Below are 15,257 nucleotides of genomic sequence, written 5' to 3'. Positions count from 1 at the left end.
TCAAAGCCTGAATTAGGAGTTTTAAGATAATTAACTGGAACGACTTTTCTCTTTTATGTCCTTTAGCCTTGGGTACAAGCCATTTTTAACCGTCCTCAAGCCCCAGCTCCAGAAACTGAGTGAGATAGCAGAGGAACAAGTGCAGCAGGAAGCCTTTCAGCCCGCAAACCTCTCGAGAGCAGCAGAACAAGCCAGCCCGAGGGCAGAAGAAAACAGAAGTTCAGCTGGCCACAGTGCCAGTCCTCAAATTGACCCTGGCAGTAGCACCATGACGCGGCACGATGAGGACATGATTGGAGAGGAAGAAGAGGAGGACCCACTCCCAGAAGGCAGTTATGACTGCACTGTGTCCTAACACTGCCTGGAAACTTTTGGCTGATCATATGAATAAGAGCACAGCATCATAGTAATGGCATTTAAGAACATTGCTTTTGGGGGGGGGGAGTAATCAAAGCCTTCAACAGTTAAACTTTTCTTTTCTTTTTTAATGCTTTTTTGGTGTGTTTTTTAAAAAATGCATTAACTAGAGAACCTTCTTAAATCTGTGAAAACTTCCTAGTAAGCAGTCTTGGCTCTTTCATCTATAAACTTGGCTATGTGGAAAGCAAGAATATCGTATTTGTAGTTTTCATACCAAGATAATTTTATTTTGGAGATCTTGGTTTTTTCCGCCCCCCCCCTCTTGTCCTCAAATATTTTCCTGTTGTTTTGGATAACTGATCATGCAGAAGGACATATATATCAGTGCACAAGTTGAGTTCCTTTGGGATGCAAGAAGAATGCAGCCTAATATCCGGAGGTTCTAAATTAAACTGGTCCCCTCTGGAAAACGAGACAATATTTAAGAGGAGTGTTTGTCTAATGTTCAGCTTGCCTGGTTTTTGAACCCAAACTTTTAAAAAAATCAACAATGAAGCTAACTAGGATAACAACTTCATATGTTCTGCTTAGCTTGATTGCTGGAAACGATGGCTTGATGGAGCTAGGCTCTGTCTGTTTTATAGATTATGCTGTTTGATATCACTAGACTTTTTATATTAAATAATTGTAAAATACATTGTATGTTTTGTGAATATTCCTGTATATTCTGTTCATGCTTCTGGTGCTTGTATTGCAGTGAAGGGGAGCCGAGCCCTCTCTGTCTTGCATGCTTTGACCTTTAATTCCAGGAAAATTGAAGCATAGTTGCACTTCCATCAGGATGCAACAAGACCTTCACCGAACTCTTCCAAGGCAGTAGGAACAGTTGCTAGGGACATCGTTTTGTTTTCGGACCTATTCAGATGTATCCTAAGCAGATTTTAAACAAATAACGGAAGGTTCTTATTTATTTCACTTGTACATTTTCTCTCTCAAGACTAGTTTTATGTAAATAGAACCACCTTATTGCTCTTAAGGCTGGCTAGTGACAATGTACAGTGTATATACTTAAACTACCACCTTGCAAATATTTTATAATGCATATACTTGTAACTAATTGCAAATGTTTATTTTAACTTTCATACAACAATGTTAAAGAGAAGCTGGCTGCAGCAGAGGCTCATGGTTGCTTTGAGGTACTTATTTTTCCCCTTATCTGCTGCCCCCAATATGTATAATATTAAATACCTGTAACAGTATTAAAATTTAGGCATTGGTTGGTTTCTACTGTGCAATTGGGGTTACAGGAAAAAAAGAGAAATGCAACACTTCTACTTTTTATACAAAAACTAACACTTATTTTTATAATGTGGGGTATAATGAATACTGATATGGACCAAAACCATTTTATTATGCAGAAGCATCACTGTCTGCCACAACCTCAGTTTGTTCATACATTTCTCTATATGAATTCTGAACTGGTAATGTGTTCTGAACCTTCAGAAGGAGCATAGAAATACAGATTATAACTTTGTATATTTTTCCAGGGGACAAGATCAAATTGTCTTTTAATGGATAAATGTAACTAGATAAGTTTTATTACTGTTGCTTAGACTTTGCCATTAGTACTGGTACATGTGCAATAACTTTCAAATAAATGACGAAGGGTGGAAATGAGGTAACAATCCATACTTCTTGTTAGCTTGACATGCTGCATTGTGTAACATGAAGGGAATAAGCATCTGCTTTTATTTTTTCCAGGTAGAAATATTTAATCTGTTTTTAATATGTAATGTCCACTCACTAAAGCCTCTCTTGCATTAAGAGGCATGCTGATGAGTACTGCACCAACCCACCCCCTGCAGGGTTTTACCTTTAATTTTGCTCAACGCTTCGCCCAGGTTTCTGTTTGCTACCTGCTGCTTATACCACTGACCTCAAGACAAGCCTGTCTTGGCAAGGTCATGCTACTAGAAGCCTGTGCAATGACTTATGCTAACGCAAGGCGTCTTTTCCCTTCTCCTTCCCCTTCCCCTGAAACTGGGAAGAAAACCTAAGAACAAATCTACTGGCTATACCCATCCTTGACTCTAGCTACAGAAGCACCTAAACAGATTAGACCAGAAAACAAAACCTTTTCACAAAATCAATTTATTTAGCATTGGTTATCTTTTACATACATTCCATTCTCTGAGCTCTTGTGTGTTTCTTCCAACATCTGTAACCAGGGCCTGGTTCTCAAACAGAAGACAAAGGCAAGCATATATGTACCGCTTTAGGCAGCAGGTGAGGGGCTCATAGGTAGATTGCTTCCTTTAAAGAAAAGAAAAGAAAGGATTCTTGCGTGGAAGATTAGCACAGCTGGGAAAAGGCAAAGCTAGGACCAATCTCCCTGGCAGGCATCCTCTCCAAAGAGGTGTTTCTGGGGTGGTAGAATACAACAGTCCTATGAGCTCCATAAATGCAGTCTGAAGTAGTACACCCAAGCACACATTTAACAACTCAATCAGCTATATTGTAATGTATATGACAAAAACCAGGCCCATAGTTAGGCTAGCAAGGAGCAATAACTGCAGGATTTTTGTTCCACACACACTCAATTTATCCTTGAGAACTTTTAAGCTGAAGAATGCCATACTGGGGATTTCAGTGCAATGCTAGAACAAGGGAAGACAAGATAGAATGATCAACAAGAGAATTTATGTGCTGAACAGTTAAGTACTTTTTTAAAAAAGGCAGGAGTTCACAAAAAAGGCATCCCACTATTTCATTCTGCTACTTAATAAAATATACAACCTGAGTTAGGCAAAGTTTTTCTTTCAAGGAACAAAATAGTTATTACTTGCCCTGATGTTCCTAAGCATGCTCTGAGACATGTAGGTATTTTTCATTACTCCATATTTACATCATGCAGAGTCATTTTCAAACCATTATGTAAGTTTTGAGGCACAATGTAAATCAGTTGGGGAGAAGGCTTGGTGAGTTCTGAATTTCTCCAATCTTGGTTTATTGGAGAACACACACTATGTGCAAAAGGTGCACTGAGATTTTAAACGCATGTTGCAAAAGCAGTACATTAAGATGCAGTACATTAAGATCCGCAAGAGATTTAGGACAGATAAACACTATACTTCCGCGAGTAGGTTTTTTTTATGAATGGAAAATACTACATGCAAAACCAGTTGTTTTTAGTGCAAAGAGTTTGTGCACTTTTTAATATAACATATTAATGCAGGTTTGTAGCTACAGCAATTAAGACAGTAATAATATAGGCAATTTGTTGGACTTTGCTTGAAATATTTGAGTTCGAAGTACAAAGCAGTGCTGTTACTTAGGACCAGCTGATGCATTCTACTAAACATTTCTCACAATAGAGCAGCGAAATATTTAGGTTCCCCACCCCTCTGTAACGGGGAGTATAACACGCCTTGTGTTCTGATATCACGGGATTCTCAATTTCCTTCCAATCACCATTCAGTGATTTAGAATGGAGAGAGGAAAATGAAGCCCACAATGTTATGACACAAGTTATACAAAAGGCTACAGAGAGCAAAGGAGAAGCTAAATGCACAGCTGCTAGTTTCAGTGGCACGCAGGCATCAAGGCTGGCGTTGACCTTAGCGTTCAAATTATAATTATGCAACATTTTCCAAGACATTAATAAGGTAATATTAACGCAATGCAGGATTAGTGACATTTAAAAAAAAAGAGAGGCAAATGGAAATGTTGAGAAGTCATCTGAATGGAAAAATCAAAGAATATTTGGACAGTAAAGCTGAAGAACCAGGGATTTCAAATAGCATCCTGATCTAATTATTTTTACTGGGAGGTAACTCCCTTAAACGGAACTTACTTCACAGTAGAATTGCAGTAAGCTAATTCTCATCTTGGCCTTTGCATATGGTTTTGTTCCTACCCCACCTGTGTGAAAGCCGCTACAGGCGCATGCTTTGTACGCTGTGTGATTTGGCATCTTGGCAGCAGCACCACAAACCTGAGTCTTGAGGAGCTCAAAGGCGCAACATAGCCTTACAGCTTCCTACTATAGCTTAACTGGGAAATGGAAGTTTTCTGCCCACAGCACTGATTTTCTTCCCATACTCTAGAGCAGGCATCCCCAAACCCATATCTCCAGATGTTTTGGGACTACAACTCCCATCATCCCTAGCTAACACGACCAGTGGTCAGGGATGATGGGGATTGTAGTCCCAAAACATCTGGAGGGCCAAGTTTGGGGACACCTGCTCTAGAGAATAGAGTAGTATTTTTTACTACTTTTACATGTCCTCCAGCAGAGAGACTGTCCAGCCTATGTTACTCATTTTGATGAAAATGCCATTCCCCCCCCTTCCTTCACTATGCAAATGAAGCAGAAGAGGCAGGAATGGGAAAGGGTTTTATATTGGTTGCCACTGGAAGTGCTTTCTATGTTCTGACTAAAAACCTCCCCCCAAAAAAACTGTTTGATGGGACCTGAACCTTCTGTCCAAAGTTATTACTGTGTGGATCTGAAACAAATAATTTTCTTTTTTATATCACTTCATGTTTTGCTTATTTCACCTGCAAATGGCTTCTAATTCATGGCGGGCTGTTTTCAGCCTCCTAGGCAAATTCTTCCCAACATGTTTCCTTTTGGAACACGTTTCCTTCCCCCTGATGCACTAAAATATTTGGGCTTTGGAAGCTGAAGTCATTAATAGCAAAATCCCAAACATGAATAGCATTAATGCTACACGTACCTATTCAAAAGCAAGTCCCATTGAGTTCAATAGAAACGGGGTAGAGCAATGTAATCTTAAGTGGAAGGAATTACAGATGAGCATACTGTGTTCAAAATCTCTCTGAACAAGAGTTTCCTCAATTCAATATATTTTAAAGGAGCACATTTTAAGCATGTGCAACTTGATTTCCTGCAAGCTTCCAATAACACAGTGGAAATGTGTAGTTTCTATTAACTTGCAAGAAAGCAACTAAAGAATAGGAACTGACTATTGACACTTTTAACAACTGCTGAATAGCTGGTATTGCCAAGAATGAAAACCCAACACACACATAAGACACCTGCATACAAAAGGCGAAAGTGGCTAGCTCAGTGCTCAGAAGTCCAAAGAGACAATAGCACTGTGCGCTTGCATCCGATACAGCCTGGCCTTCATTCCACTTGATCCCCATAGAAAAGTGAGCGCATTTTGGGGTTGGTCCAACTTCTACTCAGAGACACTGCAGTCGAGCATCAGTACAATGCCCCAAAAGGGACATACAGAAGTTTTTAGAAAGAAAAACCGTAAAATCAGAGCAGGCAAGAATTAGCAATCGCCAAGGTCTCTGCGGTTAAGAATTTAAAGAGCTTTGATTACAGACGGTGTTCTAAATGGGCATCAATACTTTGGAACTGTAACGATGACTGGCGCTTCTTTTATCTTCCATGATGTACAGTCTTAAAAGTCTCCAACCCAAAGCCTTACTTTAGCCGATTAAGAACATAACGAATCAAAATGTTACTGGAAGGCAGAACTCGGGTTGTTTAAAGCCTGTGGAGGGTTTTACATTGTGCTTGGAATGCCTGCGCAAAGCCCCTTTTATTGCAAGATGCCCAAGACGGCAACTCTAAAACCACTTCCTAAAAGGCAGCTTTCAAGTAGGTGATATTTTGCATAAAAACCACAAAGGTTTCCTTCTCTCTCCCCATGCCCCCACCCCCTTTTACCTATTCAAGCTGCCATAGAAATACCTTTGTGGCTGAAGTATTTTACACAGTTTTTTTTGTCAACAATACTCATTCTTCCCAACTCCTTATGAGCGAAAGCTGCATCCAATGTATGGGAAACAATTTACCTTTGTGTTATCTCTGGGTTAAAAGATAAATTGATCATAGGTGGAGACCCAGCCTGAGGTAAAAGTCCAGTTGGGAAATCTTTCAGCTAAGGCCTGCAACTGAGGAGAATTGTGATCTTCTTCAAATAAATACTGCGAAACCACAGAAAGGGTGACCATTCCTTTAGTGGGCTCTTCAGAAGCCTGAAAAAACAGCCAAGGCAAAGCCAGATTAAGCAAAGATTTGATCACGGTCATGCTAAATATGATTTCTAGAAACTTCTAAGTCCCTTATTATCATTGCACAATCTTTCATTCTATAAGACGCACCGGACCATAATACGCACCTAGTTTTAGAGGAGGAGAACAAGGGGGGGAAATTCTCTCCCTCTCTGAGCAGCGCCTCTCTCCAGCAAAGCAGGGGGAGAAATAGAAGGGGCTCTGTTTCTCCTCCCGCTTTGCTGAAGGGGCGCTGCGCAGAGAGGGAAAGCTGTGCAGCACCTCTCCAGCTAAAGTCAACAGCAAGAGGGATCACTGTGCAGTGAAAGCAGCGGTCCCTCTTGCTGTTCTGGCTTCTGGGATAGCCGTGCCAAGCCATTTCAGGGCAGGGGGAATGTTCCTCCCGTTGCCCTAAAGAGGCTTCACGTGGCTATCCCAGAAGCCAGAACAGCAAGAGGGATCTGTGCGCACTGATCCCTCTTGCTCTTCTGGCTTCAGCAATAGCTGCGCAGCTTGCATTCGCTCCATAAGACGCACACACATTTCCCCTTACTTTTTAGGAGGGGCAAAGTGCGTCTTACAGAGCGAAAAATACGGTATAGGTGGCGAAGGGTGTCAGATCCAGAAGACTCGGGGCCTGCAAACAGGACAGAAGCTTGTGTGCTCTTCACAGAGACTACAAAGAAGGGAAAATGGTATTTAGCAGGCTGAAAGCTCACAAATGATCCTGAAACCAATTTGACAACTAAGACACACGTTACGAGGAAGCATACTGAAATGGGAGCTACGCAGCATATCCAACAAACAAGTTATATGGAGGTGGAGCAATCTGTGCTCATTTTTAAAAAAGGCTCACAAAAAGCAAAAGTAGAAATGTTGGTTCATAGGAAAATTGTGGGTTTGACCTTTTAATACAATTAGAAACAGTAGGCTTGTAATCACATGCACATTCTAGGATGGGCTGAAGTTTCCAAAGGCACCCTCTGATATATAGCAGATGTGCATTTTTGCTGCTTGCTGCTGGCTAAAAAGGGAATCCAGTATGAAGAAACAGCCTATACAGAAGCCGTTCTATGTCATGCAGGGATACAGAAGGAATTTTCTCCCTATTAGATATCAGATTAGGTAGAAAATTAAAAGAAGTAAAAAAAAACAAAAACCCAGGTTAATAAATGAGGGACAAAACAGCTATGACTACACAGATTGTGCCAGAAGTATGAAAAGCCCAAGTATGGGAATTATAGGGATAGAACTACCTAAATTATATAGAATTTTTTTTATGTATGCGGCTACAGCGGCAAGAATGTTACTTGCCCAAAAATGGAAAGAAGAAGCCCCAGCAAAGGGAAAATGGATACGAAAAGTTATAGAATATGCAGAAATGGCGAAACTTACTGGAAGAATAAGAAATCCAGATATCAAACTTTTTATAAAAGAATGGAAATGGTTTATTGAATATTTACGGATAAATTGTAAACAGATAAAAACACTGGCAGGATTATTGTAATAACCTGCAGCTATATAAGAGTATAAATATATATATAAAGAAGATAAATGAGCAAGTTAAGTTAATTTGGATATGCAGAAGATAGTAAAAATAAATTTAAGGAACTGCAAAAAGGGGGAAGGAAGCCAAGTTTTAAAATGTCAAAATGAATGTAAAATCAGTTATACAGTGGTACCCTGGTTCTTAACCGCCTTGGTACTCAAACAACTTGGAACCCAAACACTGTAAACCTGGAAGTAAGTGTTCTGATCTGTAAACTTTTTTCAGAAGCTGAACATGGTCCGTTTTGAGTGCCACACTTCCATTCTCAGTGTTATGCTGAGGTCTATCTTTGCTATTTATTTTGCGGTTTTTATTTTTGCAGCTTTTTTTGTTTCGTTTTTCTTGACTGTGTGGAACCCATTTCAGCTACTGATGGATTGACTGTGTGACTGCAGTACATTGTTTATCGCTTTCATTTTATGGATCAATGGTCTCGTCAGTTAGTAAAATTCATGTTAAATTGCTGTTTTAGGGGTTGTTTTCAAAAGTCTAGAACGGATTAATCCCTTTTGCATTACTTTCTATGGGAAAGCGTGCCTTGGTTTTGGAACGCTTTGGTTTTGGAACGGACTTCCGGAATGGGTTAAATTTGAGAACCAAGGTACCACTGTATTTGAAAAGTATAAATAAAATGTAAAAGAAAGAAAAAGAAAGAAAAGCGTCTCTACTTGTTACAAGAAATAGAAGAGCCATAACTTGGGATTTTACAGTGAGGCCCAGTGTACAGATAATATCTGCTCTCTTTGCTATGGTCAGGAGATCAAACCGGGGGGCAAGGGTTCCTTTCCTCAAGCAGGCATCCCTATGGGCAGGTGTGGGCGAGTGGGTGTTAATGATGATTTTAGAGGGGTTTTGGGAGGGCTAGAAAAAAGCTCTACAGATGACCCACGGGTGAGCCATCCCTGAAACAGATGGTCTGCCTATGACGCACATTTGGAAGCAAACCTTTTGGGATGTGTGCAAAGGAGAAGAGTAGACTTACAAGCCAAGGGGCAGGAGGGAACTGAGTTCGAAAATGTACAGCATAAAAAGCCTGCATTTTCTTTACAAACACACACACACACACACACAGATGAACCATTGGAAACTGTGTTCCAAAAAAGCAAATCATTTTAACAGAGTTCTAAGAAGTACGACTGCATGTTTTTGATATAGCCTCACCTTCATTTCTATCCAGAAGCGCCATGGCGAGGCCTGGAGTCCATGTGTATAATATATAAAATAATCTCTGCCTACATTATTAGCAAGAGGAGTTCCATCTCCCAGAGACCACCTGGACAGTGTTGAACCTTCATGTGGCCGAAGAAACACTGACATGTGACTTGGACCTAAAGTAGACGGCAGACAAAGATTTCTACATTAGCGCAGAATGAAGAACACAGGAACTTTTTCAGGTGTACCTAGAACTATCGTGAATTCCTTTCTTCTCCTGAATTTCTTTATGTCCCTTACTGCTTGCTTTAAGGCAAAAAAACCTAAGCTGGATCAGGTCAAAAAGTCAGTCCAGTCCAGCATTCAATTTCCACAATGACCTGCCACATGCTTTGAGAAGTCCACAAATAAGACTTGAACTCAATAGCTGCTCATGGTTCCCAGCAGGAACCTATTCACCATGAAACTTAGCACACGACTATACAGTGGTACCTCAGGTTACATATGCTTCAGGTTACATACGCTTCAGGTTACAGACTCCGCTAACCCAGAAATAATACCACGGGTTAAGAACTTTGCTTCAGGATGAGAACAGAAATCGTGCTCCGGCGGTGTGGCGGCAGCGGGAGGCGCCATTAGCTAAAGTGGTGCTTCAGGTTAAGAACAGTTTCAGGTATTCAGAAAGCTGTGCATTCAAAGATGTTATGAACCATTATTGCCAGCGATGGAAGAGTGGCTGTTAACACTAACAGACTTAGCTGAGATGGCGAAATCGACATGTTTAATCAGAGAAAAGTCATTGTAAACGTTTACTAAAGATGAGAAACCTCTCGTAGACTTTTTGCATGAAAAAGAAGAAATAATGATGTTTGGATTTGAGGAGTGAAGATAATGATTTGTAGAAAGTGGCTTTATTAGGTGTTCTACTGCAGTTGCTGAAGTGAATAATGCTTATATATAGTAGACAGACAAGGAATCAGAAGTCCTTTAGTTTCTTAACTTCTCTCTCTCTCTTTTCAATCTATTTCTTTTTCCCTATGTCTTCCCCTTTCTTCCTCTTCTTCTCTTTCTCTTTTTTGCCTTTAACGTTTTGGTTTTGGACAAAAAAAGATATTTGACAACAATCTTTGTATTCTTCTTTATAAACCCTAATAGAAACATACTGTCAGGGAACTGCCATCTGAGACGCAGGAGGTGAAAGGGCTCACGGAGCGTGAGAGAGACCATTCAGCTGAGGAGGGGACCAGCAGGGGGAGAAGTGGAGTTCCAAGGGAAAGTGAGTCGGAGGGAGGGCTCAGAGACACTTCGAGCGAAAATAGTGGGGAGGTTTCAGGACCTCCTGTAGGGACACCCACTCCTCGCCGGAAACTGTCACGCCGAGAGTCCAGAAGACGCGTTTCCGTTAAGGAGCTTTTATGCTGGAAGAAGTTCCGTAAACGCCCACTGTCCGATTCAACGAGTGACTGATGGAGCCATGCTTAAGGAGCTCCGTCAGAGACAGAGGTTTGTGGACTTAGCCAAACTCTGAGGGACTAGGATTTTACGCACAAGCAGCTCACCATCCCATCACAGCAATCGGACAGTCCCTGAAAGCAGCTTGTGCAAAGAGGCATCATGAGCAACCCAGCCGGAGCCGGGGGAGCAGGAGGAGCTGGAGAGGGTCCAAGCCTGGAAGAAAGGTACAGGGTGTTGGAGCTCCAGCTAGCGCTGCAAACGGCGAGGCTAGAGGAAAGGAGGGCGCAGGATGCAGATAAGACAAAAGGCGCCCCACTAGCAAGAAAGATGCCAGGATTGGTGCAGAAGTTTGGGGGGGACCCCAGGAACTATCAAGCCTTTAGGACAGAGATGCAGTATGCTCTCGAGCTGCAGTTTAACGACTTTCCCGACGAGGCATCGCGAGTGGCGTTTGTGATTGGCCATCTCGAAGGGGGGGTGAGAGACTGGGTTAGACCCCTGATGGCAGGGAATAGTGAAATGCTGAAGGACACGAGGAAGTTTTTTCGCGCCATGGATTTGATGTTTTCCAGCGAGATTGAACAGGGACTGGTGTGCAGACAATTGATGGCTTGCAAACAGGGGAGCCAATCGGTTCGTGAGTACTGGACTGAGTTTACAATGTTGATACATAAATTGGGATGGGACCTATCGGCGGAACCCATTCAAATGCTCTTTGAAGAAGGGCTTTCTTCGGCGGTGAAAGACGAACTTTCCCGGGCGCCCAGGGCGGAGTCTATGGACCAGCTGACCAAATCAGCGCTGACCATTGGAGCGCGCCAGGAGGCAAGAGCCTTGGAGAAGCGGGAGGGGAAAGGAGAGCGTTGGAGGGATTTCCGCATTCCAGAGATTCCAGAGCCAAGTTTCCCGCCAGGAGAGCCGATGGAAGTTGGAACAGCGCGCGCGCGCGCAGTTTCAAATCCCAGTGAAGGGAGGAAGAAGGAGGGAAAGAGCGCCAAGAAATGTTATCTCTGCCAGCAGCCAGGTCACTTTGCCAGAGTCTGCCCGCAAAGAAAGGAATGGCAAGGGATGGCGGGAGCTGTTGGGGGGAAGGAGGAGGGAGTCCAGGAGCCAGTAAAAGCCAACGCCTGGCTGCCACCGTCGGGGCACTGCAGCCAGGCCAAGGAGCAGTAAAAGTGCCCACTCCGGAACCTCCAAGACCAGCCCTAGTAATAGAGGTGTTGCTAGAGCTGGCAAACGGATACCCACTAAAGACAAAGGCGCTGTTGGACTCAGGCAGCTCCTGTAATTTTATGAGTAAGGAGTTTGCAGCTGAACACCAGATACAGACACTCCCTTTAAGCAACCCCCTGCAGGTGACCACGATCGATGGGAGGGAGCTGTTGGGAGGAGAAGTTAGCCTACAGACCGTCCCAATGGTTATGAGGGTGGCCAGGCACACCGAAAGGATAGCGTTCAATGTGGCCACCCTGGGAGGGGCTCCCGTCATTTTGGGAATGAGCTGGCTAGCGTTGCATGACCCGCTAGTGGGCTGGCATCAGAGAGTGGTCTCCTTTGGGTCAGCACATTGCCTGGAACACTGCAGAGAGGGAAAGGTGCCAGAAGGGGCAAAAGCCTTTCTAGCAGGGACGGAAGTGGCAGACAAAGGGAAGGTGCCCAAACAATACGCTGATCTGAGCAAGGTCTTCAGCGAAAGGGAAGCAGATAAACTACCACCGCATAGAGACTTTGACTGCCAAATTAACCTGGTCCCTGGGGCCCAGCTCCCCGTGGGCAAGCTGTACGCCATGTCAGACAGGGAAATGCAGGAGTTAAGGGAGTTTATTGATAAAAACCTGAAGGGGGCTTCATCAGAGAGTCCAGAGCGGTGGGGGGGAGCCCAGTGTTTTTTGTGGACAAAAAAAACACGGATAAACCCCGGCTTGTAGTGGACTACCGGCGGCTAAATGCCGTGTCAGAACCAGTGACTTTCCCCATGCCCAGGATTGATGACATTTTGACCAGGGTGAGGAAGGGAAAGATATTCACGAAACTGGACCTGAGAGGGGCATACAACCTGATACGAATAAAGAAAGGGGATGAATGGAAAACCACCATGTTCACCCCTTTGGGGGCTTTTGAATATCTCGTTATGCCATTCGGATTGCAATCAGGCTCCGCCTGTTTTCAATAGCTCATGAACCATGTCCTGGGACCTTTGCTCTACAAGAATTGCGTGGCCTTCCTCGATGACGTGCTGATATATTCAGAGAATGAGGAGCAGCATGTAAAGGATGTCAGGGAAGTGCTGAGCCAGCTGCAAGCAAACCAGCTGTGGGTGAAATTGGAGAAGTGTCAGTTTCACACCAAGGAGGTGGAATTCCTGGGGTACCGCTTATCAGACAAGGGATTAGCCATGGATCCAGGCAAGGTCCAGGCGGTGCTGGAATGGAAGACACCGAAAACGAAAAAGGATGTGCAAAGGTTCTTAGGGTTTGGGAACTTTTACCGTAAATTCATCAAGAACTTTGCCCACTTAACGGCTCCCATCACAGACTGTCTAAGCAGCAAGAAGAAATTCGTTTGGACGGCGGAGGCGGAGCAAGCATTTGAGGAATTGAAAAGGGCATTCGCTTCGGAAGAACAGCTCCTGCATGTGGATTTACAAAAACCCATGAGAGTGGAAACTGATGCCTCAGACCGGGCGGTGGGGGCGGTGCTGCTTCAGCCAGGGAGCAATAAATCGGAATGGAGACCGTGTGCCTTCTTTTCGCGTAAGCTGAACAAATCCGAGAGGAACTACACCGTATATGACCGAGAACTACTCGCCATTCACGAAGCGTTCCGGAGATGGAGACACTTACTAATTGGCGCACAGCATAAGGTGCAAGTGTGTACGGACCACAAGAATTTGGAGTATTGGAGAACGGCACGAGTGCTCAACCAACGACAAGTGAGATGGGCCCAGGAGTTCTCCAAATTCCATTTTGAAATCTGCTATGTGCCAGGTCCAGAAAACATCAGAGCGGACGCTCTCTCTCGCAAACCTGAATATTTGGAGGGGGAGGGAGCGCCTGAAGAGAGACATATTATCCCAGAGGACCACTGGGTGTGTGGGGCGGCCTGGGTGGGGCAAAGAGAACTGGTAGAGGGAACGGTAAATGATGAATACGCCCAGGATAAGCTCAGAGGTTTAAGGAGAGAGGGAGAAGACCCCGGAGGTTTTGAAGAAAGAAACGGGGCATTGTATTACAAAGGGGCACTATATATACCCGAAGGGGAATTGAGGGGGAGAGTACTCAAACAGCTGCACGACAATCCCACAGCGGGGCATTTTGGGCAACACAAGACCATGTGGTTGGTGACCAGGGAGTTTTGGTGGCCCAAGGTGAGGGAGGATGTACGGGAGTATGTGAGAAGGTGTGACCAATGCCAGAGAGCCAAAGGAGAAAGGCGGGCACCAGCGGGGTTATTAGAACCGTTACCCACACCAGAACGACCGTGGGAGGCGGTATCGATAGATTTTATGACTGATCTGCCTAAATCCCAGGGGAAAACCGCCATACTAGTCGTAGTAGACCTGTTAACCAAGATGGGTCACTTTGTAGCTTGCTCACATGCAGTCACGGCGGAAGAGACAGTGAAATTGTTTGTAGAACATATTTTTAGGCTGCATGGCGCCCCCTTGAGGGTGGTCTCCGACAGAGGGAAACAGTTCACGTCCAGATTCTGGAGGAAACTTATGAGCTTGTTGCACGTAGAGGTCAACTTTTCGACTGCCAGGCACCCTGAGACCAATGGGCAGGCGGAGAGGGCAAACGGTATCCTCCAACAATACCTGAGGTGTTATGTCAATGACAGAGAGAACGATTGGGTCGAAAAGTTGGCGCTAGCGGAATTTGCTTACAATAATGCAGAGAATGTGTCCACCGGGATGAGCCCCTTTTTGGCTAATTATGGGTGCCACCCCAGGGTGTTTCCAGGGGGAGGAGGGGAGAGATGGAGTGTCCCGGCCGCTGAACATTTTGTAGAAGAAATGGAAGCGATCCATCGTCAACTCCAACTCAACTTAGAAAGGGCCAAAGAAGAATATAAGAGGGAGGCAGACAAGAGCAGAAGGGAAGGTGAAACCATTAGGGTGGGGAGTCAGGTCTGGCTATCAACCCAAGGGTTGCCGTTCAAGGGGGGTTGCAAGAAATTGAGACCCAAAAGATTGGGACCATTTGAGGTCATCCAACAGGTCAACCCAGTGGCTTTCAGACTCCGGTTACCGAACCACATGAAACTGCACCCAGTATTCCACAGGTCATTACTGTCACCATATAGGGGGGAAGGTGAAGGGGTATCCACACGGGGGCCAGCCATAGAAGAAAGGGAAAGCAGCAACCATGTGGCGGAAATCATCGACTCCAGGTGGAAGGGTAATCAGGTGGAGTATTTGGTCGCGTGGGAAGGGGAACCGGAGTCGGAAAACACCTGGGTGACGGCAGAGGAGGTCCGTGACGAGATCTTGATCGAAATGTTCCACCAAAGGTTCCCCAGGAAACCTCAGCCAGTAGCGAGGTTCCGGAGGGAGTACTTTGGCACCACCGACGATGAGGAGGAACTGGAAGGATTCAGGGAATCGGAGTTGGAAGGAGGAACAGACTCCGATGAGGAGGAGTACTTGGAAACCGGAAACAGCAAGAGGTGGAGGGAAGTGTTCGAAACTTCGGAAGATGAGGGAGGT

At 44.3% G+C, this 15,257-nt stretch overlaps 3 protein-coding genes across 10 annotated transcripts in view; 1 reads left to right on the top strand and 2 right to left on the bottom strand.

Moving 5' to 3' along the window:
* RIC1 (RIC1 homolog, RAB6A GEF complex partner 1) overlaps positions 1-2,037 on the top strand; it is a 45,592-nt gene extending 43,555 nt beyond the window's left edge. For all 3 annotated transcript variants that reach the window (XM_053371910.1, XM_053371909.1, XM_053371911.1), the window contains exon 26: positions 67-2,037. In XM_053371910.1, the coding sequence (XP_053227885.1) occupies positions 67-355 (289 nt within the window). In that variant the 3' untranslated portion in view covers positions 356-2,037. The remainder of the gene's footprint in view (positions 1-66) is intronic.
* Positions 1-15,257, bottom strand: part of PLGRKT (plasminogen receptor with a C-terminal lysine) — a 231,538-nt gene that overhangs the window by 105,456 nt on the left and 110,825 nt on the right. The gene's annotated exons all lie outside the window — the stretch shown is intronic.
* Positions 1-15,257, bottom strand: part of ERMP1 (endoplasmic reticulum metallopeptidase 1) — a 63,933-nt gene that overhangs the window by 19,705 nt on the left and 28,971 nt on the right. Inside the window, exons 14-17 of one of the 6 annotated variants that reach the window (XR_008328268.1) lie at positions 9,104-9,270; positions 6,196-6,378; positions 2,541-3,017; positions 430-1,290 (exon numbers count right to left, since the gene is read on the bottom strand). Coding sequence is in view for 3 of the 6 variants with exons in the window: in XM_053371918.1 (XP_053227893.1) it covers positions 6,214-6,378; positions 9,104-9,270 (332 nt within the window). In the remaining 3 variants the exon portion in view is untranslated. Of the gene's footprint in view, positions 1-429; positions 1,291-2,540; positions 3,018-4,704; positions 6,379-9,103; positions 9,271-15,257 lie in introns of those variants that run through there. The other 5 variants (XR_008328269.1, XM_053371917.1, XM_053371918.1 and 2 more) reach the window with 5 other exon arrangements.

The sequence above is a fragment of the Podarcis raffonei genome, chromosome 17 (assembly GCF_027172205.1).
Source record: "Podarcis raffonei isolate rPodRaf1 chromosome 17, rPodRaf1.pri, whole genome shotgun sequence".
NCBI lineage: Eukaryota > Metazoa > Chordata > Lepidosauria > Squamata > Lacertidae > Podarcis > Podarcis raffonei.
This window is presented reverse-complemented; position numbering and strand designations above follow the sequence as displayed.